This window comes from Ruditapes philippinarum, unplaced genomic scaffold (genome assembly GCF_026571515.1).
Source record: "Ruditapes philippinarum isolate M1 unplaced genomic scaffold, ASM2657151v2 ctg1137_1_1_1_1, whole genome shotgun sequence".
Lineage (NCBI taxonomy): Eukaryota > Metazoa > Mollusca > Bivalvia > Venerida > Veneridae > Ruditapes > Ruditapes philippinarum.
Genome location: NW_026854891.1, coordinates 50,808 through 69,823, shown reverse-complemented (window position 1 = coordinate 69,823; position 19,016 = coordinate 50,808). Strand labels below are relative to the sequence as shown.

Sequence of the window (19,016 nt, the reverse complement as noted above, 5' to 3'; positions counted from 1 at the left end):
CCGTCTTGTCACAGTATAAAATGAATACTTCTAGTACAAACTTAATGAATTTTTTGTGTCGTAACGCTTCCCTATAAATTTCATGAACTGCCCAGATCTAACAGACATTCGTCCAGGTAGCATTTCATTTGGCTTTTCTAAAGGTATGTAGTGCACAGCTGACCATTCCTTAACAGCCATTTTACGCGTGCGTAAAACCTCGCTTGTAAGATATATATACTTATGTAAAGAACCAGCTGAGTACGTCACAGTAAAGCGATATGCTTTTCAGTCGAACTTACTGAAGAAAGTTATTCAAACTTGGTGATCTTTATCTTCTTAAAGCATTTTTCCTCGACTTAATAGAAACACTTTAAATAACAGAGGTATTTTGTTATATTATATGAATGTATTATTTCAGTGAGCAAGTAGAATATTCAAGATTTGTCGGAATAGTGTTAATTATGATACACAAGTCAGCATGTGACGTTGTGGGCTCATGGGGTTTTGCTTGTATATTTATTCAAACTCTGGGCAAATATTGCCCTTGGCTGAGTTAAAACCGTCCAGAAATATTATGTCATGTGTACCTCTAAAAGATCTTGATCTGGAGACAACAAACTTTACAGAAATGTTGATCAGCATGAGAAGTTGTGCCCCTGGGGTTTTGCATGTGGAATTATTTTAGCTTTATGAGAGTAATTGCCCTCGACTTTGTAAAAAAATGCAATTTTCAAATTGTGTCGTGCGTAGCTCAAAAAGTATTTGAACTGAAGTTACGAAACTTTACATAAATGTTGGGCAATATGTTTGGTTGTGCATCTGGGATTTTGCTTATTTATTATTTCCTTTTAACCATACTTTAGGATATAAAGTTGTGATTTGAAATTTTTGCAATTCAATATTGGGAAAAAATCAAGAGGCCAATTTTGGAAAATTGGATGTTTTTATTCCCCAACCAATTAGGGGCAGGGGATTCATGTAGACTTTTCGCCTGTCCGTCTGTCAAACTGTCTTGCTGTACGTCAGTAAACAGGCAACACAGTGGAATAAGAGGTCATCCATATCCTATGTACACACTTCTAGCTTTCTTTATTTACATATTGGTGAATAAATTAACGATAAAAAGCTAAAGTTATGAAAACGTTGATTATAGAAATACTCGTTTTGTCGGTCGTGTCGTTAAAAGGTTAAAGAGCTCCGATATAATTAAAAGTCTGTAATTTTACCTTTGATATCAGAGAAAAAGATCATCATGAAATAAAATATAAGTGAAGAAGGCCGCAAATTTGGAACGAAAGACTAAACCATGCCCTATCCAATACTTTTGTTCCTAAAAAAAGAATGTACTTTATGCATTGATTTAATAAATAACCTATTAATGACCATTGAAAAAGGGACAGTAATGTATAAATGACTCAACAGTTTTGGCAGATTTAAATCAAATAGAACAAAAGCTGATTAAAGACCTTGTTACGACGCGGTCCGTTGCTATGAAAAATCGACCGGAAGTAGTATTTCCCCGTACTTGCGCAATCCTCGTAGGGCAAAAAGCATAGTCTAACATAGAAATATAGAAGAAGTTCATAGACAATTTCGAGTTAGTTTAAGGTAAAAGGTAGAAAATTATATAAAATAGCTTTAAACAAAAATAGAAAAGATTCCTTTATAGCTTTGTTGCCAAGATTGCCATAAAAAGGCATGGAAAAGGAAATTGTTTAAGAATTCCCCCTTACGGTGGGCCCGCTTACGGTCACGGACCTGACATTGAGATTTTTTTAAGAAAATGTGGAATTATATCTTTTATTCAAATGGGAGTCAACTAAATTGTTGTTGAAATAGTTCATAAAAAAGATAAAAGAAATTTTATAACATATGAAATCGAGGTTAATTAGCATTCTGAAAATAGTCAGAACAGGCCCGGTGATAATGCATTTTTAGTGTTCAGTTTACCTGATTTTATCCTTTATTTGACTGTGATGCAAAACAGATAATTTTAAGTCACATAAATATATTTTAAATAGTTAATTATTTTTCAAAATCTTTAAGGAAAGTGAAATAACACTCATTTTATCCGGTTCCTCGTAACACATATTAATATTTTTTTAATGCATGTCACACTAATTGTCACTTCACAAATCAATAAACATTGATGAGATCCGTATATATAAAAGCTACTTAAATTACGATTTTCATAATTGTACGTAATTAACTATGCCATGGTTCTAAAACGTCCCGGTTGAATGATATTTATACAATATCTAGCTGGAAACAAACAACCACGGTCGCGTGTCAATCTGTTTGACACTTACCACCTGACCAATTCAAAGGAAATGTACAATACACATTGCGTAAGTAATAGATATACCATTGCTGCGTTGACGATTTCTGGGTTTGCGTAAATTATACCATAATCACGTGACCTTTCTTATGCTTAACCTCACGAGACGAAGTCGAGTGAGGTTGCATAAGAAAGGTCACGTGATTATGGTATAATTTACGCAAACCCAGAAATCGTCAACGCACCAATGGTGTATCTGTTTTAACCTATAGCTCCGCCCAGAAACACTTAATCCTTCGATCTTCAAAACTGAAAATTATACCATAGTCTGGGTATGGTATAATTTACGGTTATTGGAAATTATACGTGGAAGAATTTTACATAAGAAGCGCTGAAGAGCTATAAGTTAATTTTATGTTATACAGGGGTAATAAAATTTTATCTTTAACACCCTGCTGTTTAAATTTAAATTACGGATGAAAAAGTCGTCTAATGATACCTTAAACAGACGTCTTTTGTATGCGCCTTTGACCATTGGATTATTTGTCCTGCATATTTATTATATCTTTATAAATATCAATTGACGTTTTAAGTACTTACCAATTTAAGTCATCCAAAAATTACTGTTTTCTAGTTGATATAAAATATTAAAGCCTTAAAGTATCATACACTGTTGTCAATTTTATTGCGCTTTTGCCCTATGCAGAATGAGCATGCGCGAAATGCAACACTGGAAGCTATGGAAGAATCGTATTGTAAAAAGGTCTATATCTAAGTCTCTTTCACAAAATTCAGAATGTTATAAAGCTAAACAACAATATTGCAAATAAACAAAACCGTTAATTTATTCATATCAGACAGGGGATTCATTATCCCTTTAAAAGATGTAACCACCAGTGAAAGATTTAAAAATAACATGTCTATGAAGAAAAATTATGATAATATTATATTTTAGAAGGTGAATGCTACAGTAATTATCAAGAATTACTTCATGAATAACAAGTATCCAAATGGTTCAGACACCTGGCCCCTTTTGTGGGTTCGAATCCCGTAAGGCACTTCGGATTATTGTAGACACTAACCGGCTAGCTCATTGAATATCAGTGTCTCTACTTGGTTACCCGCTCTATATAATGCCTTAGATAATATACATGTATTGTTGAATTAAGTTTTATGGTCATTTGTCTCTCTCCTCATGAGGTAGAAATAGTCGGAGAATTTGTAAATTACTGGTAAGTAATCCAGAAAAGCCTGTTACATCTAGTGGAACGACCGTCGAGATATGGCTCAAAATACGTTAAGATTGGTGTAAAACCGGACAGACAAACAGACAGACAGACAGACAGACAAACAAACATTTAGTTTCATGCCTTTGTTCAAGCAAATCTTTATATACATACAAAAGATAACTTTATTGATACTTCAAATACATTCTAAATCATTTTATATATTTGTTGTATTTGAAAATGAGCTGTATATGCTTAATTCAAAATAAAATATATATTCTCTTCTTTTCATTATTCGCAAGCAATAATAAATACAATAATGATTATAATCGAAAATTAAAATTGTACGTCTATGCACTAGCCAGGTACTTTGAATGTAAACCAGGAAGTATGATAAGATAGAATACCGCGAAATAAAAACATATACAGGTGATTCATGTATTACAGTGCATTGTATTTACTTAAATATCTATAACCGGTTTAAGGACACGTTTTTGTGTCAGTGTGCATGTGCAGTGCATATTTTAATGATATATCATTATCTTACATAAATAAGAAATGTTCTACTAATACTAAATCGTCATAATTATATGTTCTGACCTGTTTTGTTCTAATTAGGGCAAGCATTGTAATAAATAAATTTTATCAGATATAAGAATAAAACTAGACCATTATTCGTATAAGCAGACAATGCAGTGCAAGGGCGTGTATAGCTTAATGCAATAACTTTTGAATATGAAATAAATGCATGCTATTATAAAATCGTCACACATTAAAGTGCAAAAAGTCTGTAACGCTAGCATATGGAACGCCATAGCTGCATCATGTTGTTAAATTTCGTTTTATTTTTCACTAAAGGCGTTTTATTATGTATAATTGAAGTGTTGGCTTGCCAACATTTTATGGGAACCTGTCTTAACGAAGTCTTATTAGGTCAAATATTCATTTTCTCTTGTCAAAACGTAGTGCTGACTTGTCTAAACACAGTCTTATCATTTCAAAACGTCATGTTATCATGTGCAAATCCGGTGTTAACATGCCGAATGGAAGTCTTAATATGTCTAACATGCACGCCATCTTTTCAAATAAAGATTTCATTTTGTCTGAACAAAGACTCGTTTAAATGTGGTGTTGAATTGTCTTGAAATTGTCTTATCATGTGGAGCAGTAGTGTTATCTTGTCGGAAGTTGGTGTCATCTTGTCCAAATAAGATCCTGGTATGTTATGACACTATTGTATTATGTTATATTGTCGTTTTGCCTTGTCCAAATGTGGTATTGACTTGTCTAAACACCGTCACTTTTTGTCAGACTGCCATGTCATTGTGTTCAAATTCGGTGTTATCTTGCTTAGAGAATGTCTTTTATGTCAAAATAGCATGCTGTCTTGTCCAACTGTGGTGGTAATTTGTCTAGAAATTGTCTTATTATGTGAAACAGTAGTGTTATCTTGTCGGAACTTGGTGTCAACTTGTCAGACTCATGTCTTATTATGTTGGGTAGTAGTGATATCTTGTTTAACCGTTATATTGACCTGGCTGAGTACTGTCCTGTTTTGTCAAAATGTTGTGTTGCTTTGTATGAGGTGGTGTTATTCTGTCTAATTGTGCCAAAACATCATGCTGTCTTGTCTAAAACTGTTGTTATCCCGTCTAAAAATATACTTATTATGTGAAATACTAATGTTGACTTGCCAATAAATTTTGTTTGTTTGTGTAAACGTTATTTTATTATGTCAAACAGTATTGTTGACTTGTCGAAAGATGGTATTGACATGTCTAAACACTTCCTTATTATCTCAGATCGCCATGCTATTTTATCCAAACTTTATGTTAACCGGCCTAAACACCGTTTTATTATGTGAAAAAATGATGGTATCTTTACAAATTATGGTTATGCACTGTTAAAACGCTATTTTAATTTGTTAAACTGTCATGCAATTGTGTCCAAATACAGATTCAACGTGTCTATCTCCGTCTTATTATGTCAAATAGTCATATCATCTTGTCGAAACGTGGTGATGACTTTTCTAAAATTACTATCTTTTTGTCAAAGTGTCATTTTATTTTGTCAAGGTCCAGTGTTAATTTTACTAAACATCGTCCTTTTATGGCGAAGTATCATTTTTCCTTTTCACATGTGGTGTTTACGTGTTGAAGCACAGTATCATTATGTAGTACAGTGGCGTTAACTTGCCAGTTTATGACGTAAACATGTCTACACGCCGTCTCATTATGTCAGATAATCTTGTGATCCTGTCCAGATGCGATGTTGTCAAAATTAAGTATCATGTGACCAGGGCCCGCGCTGAGCGTGAAAAGATAGAGCAAAAAAGGTAACGGGACAGTTTAGCAAAATCAGACAGCGCTTTCTCAAGACGGAACTAAATTTGAACAAATTAACACAATTATTAGACATAATAAGACTGTTTCTGTGCTTTACAAGAAAACATCAAATTTCGAAAATATAACAATTATGTTTTACATTATAAGAAAGAGTTTAGACAAGTCATTACCACATTCGGCAAGATACCACAATTTTTTGACTTTATAAGACTGAGTTTTAACCAGTCAAAACCGCTTTTTGACAAAATAACATACAGTTTATCATAATAAGGCATAATTTAGCCCAGTCAACACCCCATTTCGGCAAAATAATTCGAATATTTGATATACAAGAAAAATATTACATACATTCGTATGTAATATAGGTACGATTGCATACTTATTTTTGTGAAGACTTTATGTTTGCTGAATTAAAGGTGTAATGTAAAATGAACAAACATGTCATGAGATATTTTATATCTTTAAACATTTTCATGGAATGTAATTAATGTATCACCATATTAAAGTTGCATGCCTTCAGATGAGAAAAATGATTTCAAGGAAATCAAAATATGAAAAGAAAATTCACGGTCAATTGACTGCTTTGAAGCATAATCACAAAATAAAATTACAGAAAATTAAAAACCTTTTTAATACACTTAAGGTAGAATTTCATTGTAAATCATAGTCAAAGATTTGAGATATGATTATTTATTCATATTAACATCATTATTGGTTATATATTGATAAAAAAAAACCCGAAAGACAAAGTTTGTAAATATTTATTACAATAAAATATGGAAAAGGTATACGCGCCGAGGTTAGCTATAATTAAAATTCCCGCGCTAAGTCGCGGTGGTGCTTGGGATAATCACGTGATACTGTAAATGGCAGCCATTTTACGATACGAATCCTCGGACAGTTTATCCTGCCGAAAAGATATGAAAAAATACTTCCAATTCAAAGTTTGCTGGCTACATAAAGATTATCGATTTACTCTTTGCACACTTTTCTCTGCCTGAGTATAATAATATTGACGTGTTTTCATTGGCTTAAACCATCACGTTACCAATACACATGTAGGTGTGAACTAATTTCGTGTTCATAAAAATTATTCCGTTAATAGACATATAACAATCTTATTTACAAATGAATTGATAAAACAACAATCCCAGAAGCATTTAAGATAATAACAATCATTGGAAAAAAATAAATGCATATAAATTGTAAATTTGTGTATGACAACTCAACCCCCTAAACAAAACATAATAGACTCAACCAAAACAAGCGCCTGCTTCTTCACCTAACTATGTAGTTGCATGACCATGATTAGCAATTTAGCAAACCAAATCTAAGAGATAAACCTATTGTAAAAATAATACTATGACCACAGCAGATTTCGTACAGAAAAAGAAAACTCAGTATTGTACGTTGGCAAATTAACACAGTTGTTTGACACAATAAGACAATGTTAAGGCATTTAAACACCGTATTTTGACGAAATTCATGGCAGTTTGATAAAATAAAGCTGTGCTTTTACAAGTCAACACCAAGTTACGACAAGAGAACATTACTGTTTCAAATGATCAGACAGTTATTTGACAAAACAGCTCCACAATTTGACCAAATATCGCGACTAGTTGACATAATATGATACATTTCAGACAAGCCAAAACGACATTTTGACATGATAACACTACTGCTTGAAAAAATTAAACAATGTTAACACAAGTCAACGTCACATTTTAAAGAGATAAGACTACTGTTACGCATAATAATGCAATGTTTAGACAAGTCGTCACATTACAATGGCATAACAACGCTTATATTTGACATAATAAGACGCTTTCTGGGCAAAATCAAAAGAAATGTAATAACATGAGGCAGCTATGGCGTTCCATAGTAGCAGGTATAAACAATGTTATTAGTTTTCCATATAATTAGAAAATACTGTACTGTATGAAACACCACTACATTATTGTGCGTTTAAGTTAAGAGTTCATGCTGAAATCAAAACATTTAACGCGAACTATAGTTTTTTAGTTGATTCGCAGCCGTGTCTAATATGATTTCGAATAAATAATCGTGGAACCAGGCTAAAATTAAATCAAGCGTGAACGCATTGTCTCCATTTACAGGGGTACAAATTTACATTGGATTGAGCTGTTGCATTGCATTGTCATAAAAGATCTGATTTTTTTCAATCTGTTCATTTGCTTAACTTTAAAAACAAGACCCCATTTTCGTTTTGAAGAAAATTCAACATATTTATAATTATCATATTTTAAAATTTTGTATTTTTTCTTTTGAGATGATTGGGATAGTGATGTGCGGATATCACTTGAGCTTGTAATATTCTTCTGGTCCTTCAGGATCATGAATTCCAGCATATTTAAGTATTGAAAATTAAGTACCGGTCCAGGCGGTGCTAGGGGGCGTCAGGGATGTTGCACTTTTTATTATCCCTCATGTATTCATTCAAACGGAATCTGCGATTTTTCATGTAATTGTCTTGTGATTAATGCTCCCAAGGTCCAGATTTTTATACTTAACAGGTGTCAAGTGCTGTGTGGCAGCCGTAAAAAATTGCCCCGGGCTTCACTTCAGTGTTGTTATATTTTCCTGGTCCTTCGGGATCATTAGTTCCAGCGCATGTAAGTGTTGAAAATTGAGTACCGGTCAAGCCGGTGCTAGGGGGCGCGAGGAAAGATGCACTTTTTTTTATTATCCCTCATGTATACAGACTCGATCAAACCGAGTCTGCAATGTTTATGTAATTTTGTTGTGATTAATGCTTCCGAGGGATTACACTTTTTCCAGATATTTAATAGCCGCCTCTTATAAAGCAGAGCTAGGTGGCACGAACTTAATTTATTTTGGTTTGTTTTGATAACGGGTCTGGTGCCTTTTGTGTCTTATTTTACTACGTTTATGTTTCAATTTGACATCCAATGCTTTATAGTACGTTGATAATTAATAATTCTATTCTTATTAAAAGTTTATATATGGTTTAATCAGGATATTATTAATTAATGCATTAGGATAAACCATGGCAAGCATATCAGCACTGTCTATAATAATTGGAATCAGACACGTGGTACACAATTATTGCAGCATTGACTAAAGTGTATTCGTCGGGTTACAGTACAGAACGGGTACTACTCGAACGGATGTAATGAATTTCTGTGTCGTAACGCTTACCCTTTAATTTCATTTTTTCACAAATGCTAAGATCTTAAGATACATTCGTCAAGGTAGCATTTTATTCGGCTCTTCTCAAGGTATGCATTGCACAGCTGACTATTCCTTCGCAGCCATTTTATGAGTGTATAAAACTTCGCTTGTAAACTCATTTATACAATACACTTTGTTTGAAACAAGTAAACAAAAGGATTATGAATTTACATCAGTCCGAATAAAACAAGTACATGTATGGAATAATAATATAATATAAGTTAATTAAGGGTTTTTCTCCCTTGGTTTAATACTTCAATAATATTAATGATATGGAAAACGAGTAACAAACTTAAACATTTTAACTTAAACATCACTACATTTAATGAATGTCTATTAGGTGAAATTTTCTTACAAACGAACAATTTATAATGATAAAATATGCCAATTGAATAAATAGAATGAGCCGACAACATCCATTTCTTTATTACATGTATTTGGATTGTACAGAAAAACGGCCGAGGTAGTAAATACCCGTGACATTGTATTTATCGCCCGGATAAAGCATTATCGGAAGTCATATCTTTTGTATAAGCATGATTAATTATGCTGGTTTAAAATACACATCCTATATAATTTATATGTTCTTTAAAATCTTTGCAAACAAAATATATAGAATACTGATTTATATAACATTACATAACATTCAATTTTTAGATAAGAAATTGTATTATAAAAACTAAAAAACGACTTGCAGAAGAAATGAGTGATTATTTTTAATAACAGGTAAAAAGGTAAATTATTTTCTTTCAAATATTTAACTTCTCTGTAGGAAAGAAAATATAAGTAAAAGGCTATAAGGTCGACAACCCCCCCCCCCCCAAAAAAAAAAAAAACAACAACAAAAAAACCCCCAAACAAACAAACAAAAAACAACATATCTAGAAATTTAAGGGATTTGATATTAATGCGGTATGCTAATCAAATAAACTTAAATAAAATCTGACTCTCTTCTAAATGTACTGAGTGAAGAGAAGCTATATGAAAATTTAGTTTCTGAGTGAAGAGAAGCTATATGAAAATTTAGTTTCAGTGATTTTATATCCACCAGCAAACAGAATATGTAAATTAAGTTATAGAGAGGTTAATGACAATATAAGCAAGTTAAAAGGCTACTGTAATGTTAAATCTGCTATATATTCTGTTTAACCTTTTCCCTTATATAAGCGTGTTTCGACGGCTTTTTGCCCCCCCCCCTTTTTGAGGCCTCAAACAGTGAAAAAATGCCCTATTTAGGCCCCAAACACTTTCTTTCGTTTGAGAAATGTTGTTAAAAAAGTGACCACTTTTTCGGCGCCGTCCCCCATCCAAATATTACATCAGGGGGGTTGCCAGAAGGGGGATGTGCCCCCTTCTGTTTGGGGGGTTTGAAGGGGGGGCGGAGTCCCCCTCATCGCCAAGAAAATTTCATTGAGAAGTTGCAGCACTTTGAAATCAGTTTTGATGGAAAAAAACAATGCAAAATAGTGATTTTTGGCAATTTTGAGGCGTCCCCGTTGCCATGGTAACAGGAAATTTACCATTGAGAATGCTGTTACAGAGGCTATGGTGTAGTCAACATTTGTGCTAAGTTTCATTAGTATTGAAGCATTTTTCATAGTTTCATAGCAGTTTGAACTTGTTACAGGAGGCTTTTCAATGAAAACGGCCATTTTTCGCAATATGCTCATGGGGTAAAAGGTTAAGAATTTCACTAACCAGCGTAACTTTTTTTCTATGATTCTTTTGTGTGCCAAGTTTGACTTTTCTAAAATATCTATTCCAATTTGGTAAAACATCTTTGAACACAAAAATAAGAATGTAGTAACCGAAACAATTATGTTATTTACTTTACTTCAATGATGTAATTAAAAAAATGCTAATGGAAAGGCATTTTATTGCATTTAACAAAATAAAGCAAATCGTGGTTTTAAATAAAGTAACAAAGAAGTAAAATAAAACTGTTTCATACAAGCCTAAATAACGCCGAAGAAACTTTTTTAACTGTAAAGCTATAACTTTAAATAAATTCATCTTTATTTTTTAGATTTATTTGCTATTGAAACTGAAACCAGCAGGAAAACATGGCTTCTTCGTTACAAAACTCACCGACAACAATAGAAAATAGACATGGTTTGCAAGAACAGGCAAATAAGTTATATACAAACAGGAAAGTAAGTGCAAATATTAAATGTCTTTGTTGGACAAAAATGTGTGTTTTTATAGATTACTTCTGTATTGTTATTTTTATTCTGGACATGTGGGATTACTGCTTCCAGCACATTAGGTTTTGAAGCCTGAATACTGCTTGCCGGTACTAGGGGACGTGAGGGATGCTGCATGTTTCCCTCATGAACAGACTCATCTAACCGAGTCTGCAATTGTCAGATAATCTTGTTGATTTCCTTGCATCTGAAGGATCTCCCCTTTAGACAGGGTTTTATCTGAGATTTGCAAGAAATAACAAGCAGACCGTCTAAATGATTGCAAGTACAGTCACATACAATTTTTAATGCAATTAAGCCCTTTTAAACATTGACGGCATTTTGTTTGAGTTTGATTAATAACTTTGCCAGTTTTATGACATAGAAGAGAATGCAACCTCGGAAAGGTAGGTTTAAAACCCGGTCTGTTGTTACTCGTTTTCATTTACACGTTATATGCCGTTTTTTTTTCTCCTTGTATTCTGAATAAGATGTAAAGTTTCATTAAACGTTTACGATTTTTATTATTCATATACTGTTGTCAGGTGCAAAAATATAATTATTGTAGTAAGAGTACAAACAACACAATTGTATTATTGAATATGATATCTATGTATAATTAAGTGTGTTGAAAAATAATTAATCGTGAAACTTTTATCTGTCAGAAAGTCAATTATATTGCCCCTGAAATTATTTCTATTTTTCAATGATTACGACGATTTATCTAAAATCAAAAATATGTTTATAAAAAAAAAAAGAAAAAAAAAGAAAAAAAGATAAAAGCTATGCAAGATTAAAATGGTAAATTCTTGGAACAGGAAAAAGTCTCACAATGTATATCTATCACGAATATTGACGTGAACATAGATTAAAGTTCAAGCTTATCGTTTGACAGCTAATCAGTTGTTATTTATTTCATCCTGACTTCACATGAAATCAAATACCTTTCAGCGATCTAACGCGTAAAAAACTATCATGCATTTGAAGTTAATCAGGTATTATATACAATATATGATCGATTTGCAGAAGGGTTGTATCTAGTCTTACAACAGTTCTTTAATGATTGCCGATATTATGATCTTGCATAATTGTAATGTAACACTGTAGTGGATTATTGCCAGCGTAAATAAAGAGACTTCACTGAAGGTTTGTTTATTGACGTGGTGGGGCTGGAAATCTTTTTTTTTTTGAGATCAGTATTCAATTTGATACAAGTCTGGACCAAACGAATGTGTGCAAATGCTTACTATGTTTGTCCAGAAAAATCATTTTGTGTAAAATGCCCAAACGTTGAACCGCTTTTAACTTAAATCGGGCAAAGACTCGCCCAGTCAAAGCATTTTCAATTAAATTACAAGTGTATTTCCTTAGTATATTATTGTATATTCTTTCATGTCTATATATGTCATAGTTTCATATGTAATGATTTTATGTTTTTGGAACTAAGTGCAGCTCTTTTAATGTTTTTCAAATTCAACACTGCTATGTCAATAGATTAACTTTGTAGTTTTAACTGTTCTTCTTAAAAATATACATTTAATTTATTAGGTTTTCCAGGATCTCATTCATGGAAAAGTAGAGTTACATCCGGTGTGTGTTCGTATAATTAATACACCGCAATTTCATCGTCTCCGACACATCAAACAATTAGGAACCTGCTATTATGTGTACCCAACTGCCTGTCACAACAGATTTGAGCATTCTATAGGGTAAAATATGCCAATATGTTTATTTTAGTTCACCTGAGCACAAAAGTGCTCAGAGGTGAGCTTTTGTGATGGCAGTTGTGTCCGTCGTTGGACGTTAACAAGTGCAAATAAATTTGGCAAGAAACATTGTCTTGTGGTTTGATACCGAGATTAATTTAGTGATGACCCTGGTGTAAAAATTGGCCAAGTGACCATTTTCTTTTCCATGTATGTATTTAGTATAAACTAAGAAAAAACCCTCTACTCTGAAACAGCATAAGCTACAGCTGAAATATTTGTCATGACACATTGTTTATTAGTTAACCGCTACTAAGATCATTCAAAATATGATCCTGGTGTCAAAATTGGTCCGCCCTTCCTTTTATAGTACAAACTTTAAAAGGCCTTTTTACTATGAACCCACAAAGGCTCAAGCTTTTTTATTTGGCATGCTATTGAATAAATGCCCAGTGACTTCCATTGCAACCACTGACTTTCTTTAACATTATGCGATTTACATAGCAACTAATGATTTTCCATAGCAAGCACTGATTTCAATAGAAACCGTTGACTTTCTTCAAAAACCTGTGACTTACAAAGCAATAAATAACTTCCCTACAATATCGGTGATTTCCATAGTTGTCATAAACTTTCAGTTGCTTTCCATAGCAACCAGTGGCTTTTTATATGTACATTATTTCAATTGCAGATCAATTGGCCTAGATTTTTATTTAATACATAATAATCAGTATGAATTTATTCGTTGTCATGTAGAGCCTTGTATGTAGAGTGATTTACAGGCCATCATGACCTTGTTTCTTTTAGTGACGTAAACATTGATTATATGCCTTAACCAATGATATCTTTACTGTATACAATATTTGCTTCTCAAAGCGCAAATGGTAAGTAATTTTTTAAATGTTATCATTTACTAGTATGACAAACCGTTGTGTTTCTATATCATAATATTGTGAAAATATTGTTATGTTAGATAAAACAAAATTCATTTTAATCTTTCATAGAATATGGACTCATAGTAGTAACCTGTGTATATGTTGTGAGCCAAATTATCTTTACAACAGCATTACATAGTAAGACTTCATCATCATTTTAACGTCTCTAGAGCAGCACCTCTCGGCAACATGCACAATGTTTGTCGCGTTCTTCAGGAGTTATACTGTAACTATCTAATTTGATGGTTTTCTGTTTATACATTGTGTTTAATTTATGGCAGTGTATCTTACCTGGCTGGAAAACTGGTCCGAAAACTAAAAGAGCGGCAGCCAGACGAAAATATAACAGGCATCGACATCTTATGCGTAGAAATCGCCGGACTCTGTCATGATCTAGGTAACCAATTCCAATTTTCAAGTCTTTTTATTATCAAAGCCTTTTCTTGATAGATATCTCTACTTTTAATTTGTAACTGAAAAATTCGTTTTAATCCTTTTAAGATCAGTAATCCTTTTTGTTTTTATTTCAAGGACAAGGGCCGTTTTCCCATGTATTTGAGAAGAAGTTTATGCCAGAAATGGGAAATTACTTTTCTGTAAGTAATTATGTAAAATATTTGCGATTTGTACAAGCTGCATTAAGATAAGAGTAGTTTGATTGGATTATATAAATATTGAAAACTATAATTGGTGGACATTCGTACACGCCACATATAATATTTTTTTTATCTCAATGACATATGTCTGTTATATTGAATCTTCCATGATAACCTTATTATTGAACGTTTATTTTTAAATATTGTTTCGTTGACTAATCAAACTGTAAAATTACGACTGTGGCTTGTTTCCGCAGACATATTAAGCCAATCGTGTCTTTTTGTATTCCCATTGTAGCAAGTAGTAGTACATGTATAAAACTGGGGAGGGGAAATGACACCTTAAGGTTTGATTTGCTCTTTAGTTTCTGCGCATGCGTGAAAGGGGAAGTAGACGTGAAAATCTGTTCACATATTAATGTGTAATTTCTCTCTCCCCCCTCCCCAGTTTTATAGTGTGACATGGAATGAAATTTAGATTCTGAAGTCAATCACTAATTAATGATAATGTGAGCCGAATACTAAGTCCATGCGAATTTGGCCAATTAATAGCATATATATCCTAAGCGCATTTCACCTCTAGTAATTTGATACTTATAAAAGAATTTTATTAAAGTAATTAAAGTGCTGTAGTTGAAAGACCGACTAATGTTATACAAATGCGTAAATGAGTTAAAATTGTCCTGGTATAATTCCGATGGTCAAAACATTATGTAATCGAAAAATATTTCACTCCATATACAGACCATCTGAAGCAGATCTATTTCAAATCATATGCCATGTTCTACCATGTACTTATTTGGTTATGCATCATGTACAATCTTGTACTTATTGGGACACATACCATGTTCAATCATGTACTTATTGCCACATCATGCTCAATTTTGTACCTTGGGTCACACACCATGTTTAATCATGTACTTATTGGATCACACATTTAGCATAATCATGTACTTATTCGAATATTTTAGGTCACACACCTTTCACAGTCAAGTGTTATTTGGGTTACAACCTTATACTCCATGATATATGCATTCATTTGGAACATTATTACTCTTTTGCTGAATAATGAGAATTATACAGCAATGCTGGGTACATGTATGCTGCACTAAACTTACGCTTTTGTATGAACATATTTGGCCTCACTCACATAACAAGTAAATTGCAGTAGTATTGTCACAAATATTCTGGGCATTATTTTTTGAAGTATATTGTTTTTTCATGAAGGAATAAACAAAAATGTCTGTTATATATACATGTAACTTGGTTATAAAGTAAATTGGTTTTTAGCTATAGAATATATTTTATCAGTATCATCATGTTTTTAAATGTCTCTTATAAATCTATCGAGATTGGTCCAACATGTTTTTAATATGTGTGAACATTGTGATGTATTGTATATATGACATGCTTGGAATGAGACAATAAACTATTAAACTCTCTATGCTGTATTAAATGATAGATAGTAAAAATCTTCACGTACATTACATCAATGACTGGTACATGACATAGGGATAAACATAATCATTATACCTGAAATCTTCAGTAATATCAGATATGACTGTTACCAAAGCTAAGCAACAAAGCTTTAAGCGTAAAGTATGATTCGTAAATTTATAGCATAAAGCTACTGCAAGAAAAATGTTTGAGTACATGTTAGAATGCGGTGATGGGAGGACATTAAAGGAGGAGATACAAAATATTCTTAAAGACTGTCATTATCCAAGGTTTGAGGAAAATGATTTTGAATTCATCAAAGAAATGATCGATGTTCCAAAAGATATTTCAACTGGTGTAAGTAAAAGATTTGTATGTTATGATTTCATATTCATCGTTTATTAATTACTTTATAATTATAATTAATTAGAGTAATAATTGTACTTTGATGAACATAAAAAATTCCTAATTAAGCTCTTGCACTAAACACGTATTCAAATCTGTTAATCATCATTTTATTGTAATAAAGAGAAAGAAACATGTTTCCCTTATATTTAAGGCATGGCCATACTGTGGAAGAACAGAAGAGAAAAGCTTTTTGTATGAGGTTTGTTCAATTGTTCATGTAGGTAAATTAATAGCATTCTTAAGTCGATCACGTTAAGATTATTTGTCAGCTAAATATTCAACTATTATGGTGTTATATTATTTAATTATTTGTTATAGTTTGTAATATATTTAGCCAGGATCTAGATTCGTTATTTGTTATTGCGTTCAATGAATTGGATTCATTCGATTAAATTGCAGTAGTGGTGGAAATGAGTAATTAATTGTATCCTGAAAAACATTCAAATGTAACTCTCATATTCACAGTAATAGTGGAATCATAGTATCCGTAGGTGAAAGCAAGTCATGTTTAATATTAGTGTTGCTTTATCCTTCATCTATGTATACCCGGCACTCGTACCACAGGTTTCTGCATTGCCGATGGTTCGAGTCCCGGCTGCGGAGTGTCAATGTTTCGTGTGATGTTCCTGTATATATAAATATGTTACGCATTTAATGTTATCTATGGTCAAAATTGTTTTTATAAATAAAATTTGAGAAACAAAGTGATCCCTCGGACGAATTAATCACAACAAAATTGCGTGAAGATTGCAGACTCGGTTTGATTGAGTCTGTACATGATAATGAATAAGCGCAACATCCCTCACACCCCTAGCACCGGCTTGAGCGCGGTACTCAATTCTCAACACTGAATAGTGCTAGTATCAATGATCCCGAAGGACCAGAAAAATATAACAACGCTGAAGTGAAGTACGGGGCAACTTTTTACAGCTGCCACATAGCACTTGACACCTGCTGTTGTGAAGTATAAAAATCTGGAAACAAAGTGATCCCTCTGAAGCATTTATCACAACAAAATTACGTGAACATTGCAGACTCGGTTTGATTGATTCTGTACATGAGGGATAATGAATAATAGCATCATCCCTCATGCTTTCTAGCACCGGCTTGAGCGGTACTCAATTCTCAACACTTAATAGTGCTGGCATCAATGACCCCGAAGGACCAGAAAAATATAACAACACTAATGAAGTACGGGGCAACTTTTTACAGCTAGAAATCATACTTTCTCATGTTTCTTTTAACACTATCCCGTATTCCCGTCCCTCAAAACTTTGAAAGCATGTCCACCTGAAATGAAAATTACATTCTCCTTATCTAATAAGATAGTCATGTAAGTCGTCTATTTTTTCATAATTTCAAATAAAAGATTTTTCAAATAATTGTTGATAATAAATGTATGTTCATAAACTATGTTTTTTAATTAGGTTCATGTTCTGTTCTGATTTTTTTCATTACCTTTTCCGCCGACGTCGCGACCAAATTTAACAGCAATCCGACATGATTTTAACGTCGTGTGTTTGTTGGGTATGATGTTACGTTAAAAATTCAGTAAACATTAATTATGTCAGTAGCAAAATATGCACGATAGTTTTAATGACTAATTTAAGCAAATTTGCATTTAATCGTTTAATGCAGATAATCCAGTTTGTAACACTTAGTTTTGTTAAGATATTGGACAAAAGTACCACATTCTTGTGGATATTTAATGCTAAAATGGAAATCTGTTTGGGGTATTTTGATTGCAGAATATGTGTCTGAAATTTTGAGTGTTTGTGATCTGGCATTTGAATATAAAACACTAACAAATCTATCGAGCAGTTTAAGGCATTAAAAAAGTGGAAAAATTGTAAAGTCAACATTTAACTTCGAAGTTGTCATTAACGTAGCGTGCCTGAAATACTGATTCTGCAGTAGTTTTACAAATAAGATAAACATACTATTATGGTGACACTTTTGGTTTCTTTCTTGTTGATTTCTTGTCTAGGTAAGTATCTTCCCTTTGCCCCTAGCTTTGTTTTATTTATTTTGATTTTGCCCCCTTCTTCCCCGACTCTCAAGCCCCTTTCCCTACACATCTTTTCTTTTGTATGTCTATAAATCAATCATCTTCTTTAATTTCCTTGTTGTTTTCTATTATTTCCTTTTATGCATTATTCGTCCGTGCTTTGCCCTTCACACTGTCCTGTTTTTAGTTTACTATCCTGCTTGGACATGTGCCGATGGTTATGTGTTGCCGGGTTGTGTGGGGGTTGTGTTTATCCTTCCTTGTTGATCTTGTTTTCAATATTATTTAACATATCAGAGTCGCTCTACAGGTCTGTGTAAATGTTAAAGAGTGTATCAGTAAAGGCTACACGGACAGGCGGAATGAGCATTATTAACAGAACTAGTGGATTTCCCTTAGTTGTCGTGAATATCCCCCCTTAACCATTTAGTTAGGTTATGCGCTTAAATGTCTTTTCAGCATAACCGTTTGACCAGTGTCACATCTTCCCAATTGAATTTATAAGCCAAACACCTTTTACATCTATGGCGATGTCCACAAAACATAAAGCATACAAATATTTACTTCTTACATATTTGACCATTAACTTCGACCTTGCCTTTGGCATTTCATTAAGAAATCCATTTGATGTTTGTTTCATAAAATCGATCCAGAAGTTTAAACGTCAGAGAGTGAACAAATCTGTCGACATTTAACTGT

General features: G+C 32.9%; 1 protein-coding gene across 2 annotated transcripts in view; it reads left to right on the top strand.

The window, feature by feature from the left end:
* LOC132741432 (deoxynucleoside triphosphate triphosphohydrolase SAMHD1-like) overlaps positions 1–19,016 on the top strand; it is a 57,464-nt gene that overhangs the window by 1,059 nt on the left and 37,389 nt on the right. The window contains exons 2-7 of one of the 2 annotated variants that reach the window (XM_060729590.1): positions 11,071–11,197; positions 12,776–12,936; positions 14,150–14,265; positions 14,400–14,464; positions 16,085–16,258; positions 16,461–16,508. In XM_060729590.1, the coding sequence (XP_060585573.1) occupies positions 11,108–11,197; positions 12,776–12,936; positions 14,150–14,265; positions 14,400–14,464; positions 16,085–16,258; positions 16,461–16,508 (654 nt within the window). In that variant the 5' untranslated portion in view covers positions 11,071–11,107. The remainder of the gene's footprint in view (positions 1–11,070; positions 11,198–12,775; positions 12,937–14,149; positions 14,266–14,399; positions 14,465–16,084; positions 16,259–16,460; positions 16,509–19,016) is intronic. The other variant, XM_060729589.1, reaches the window with a different exon arrangement.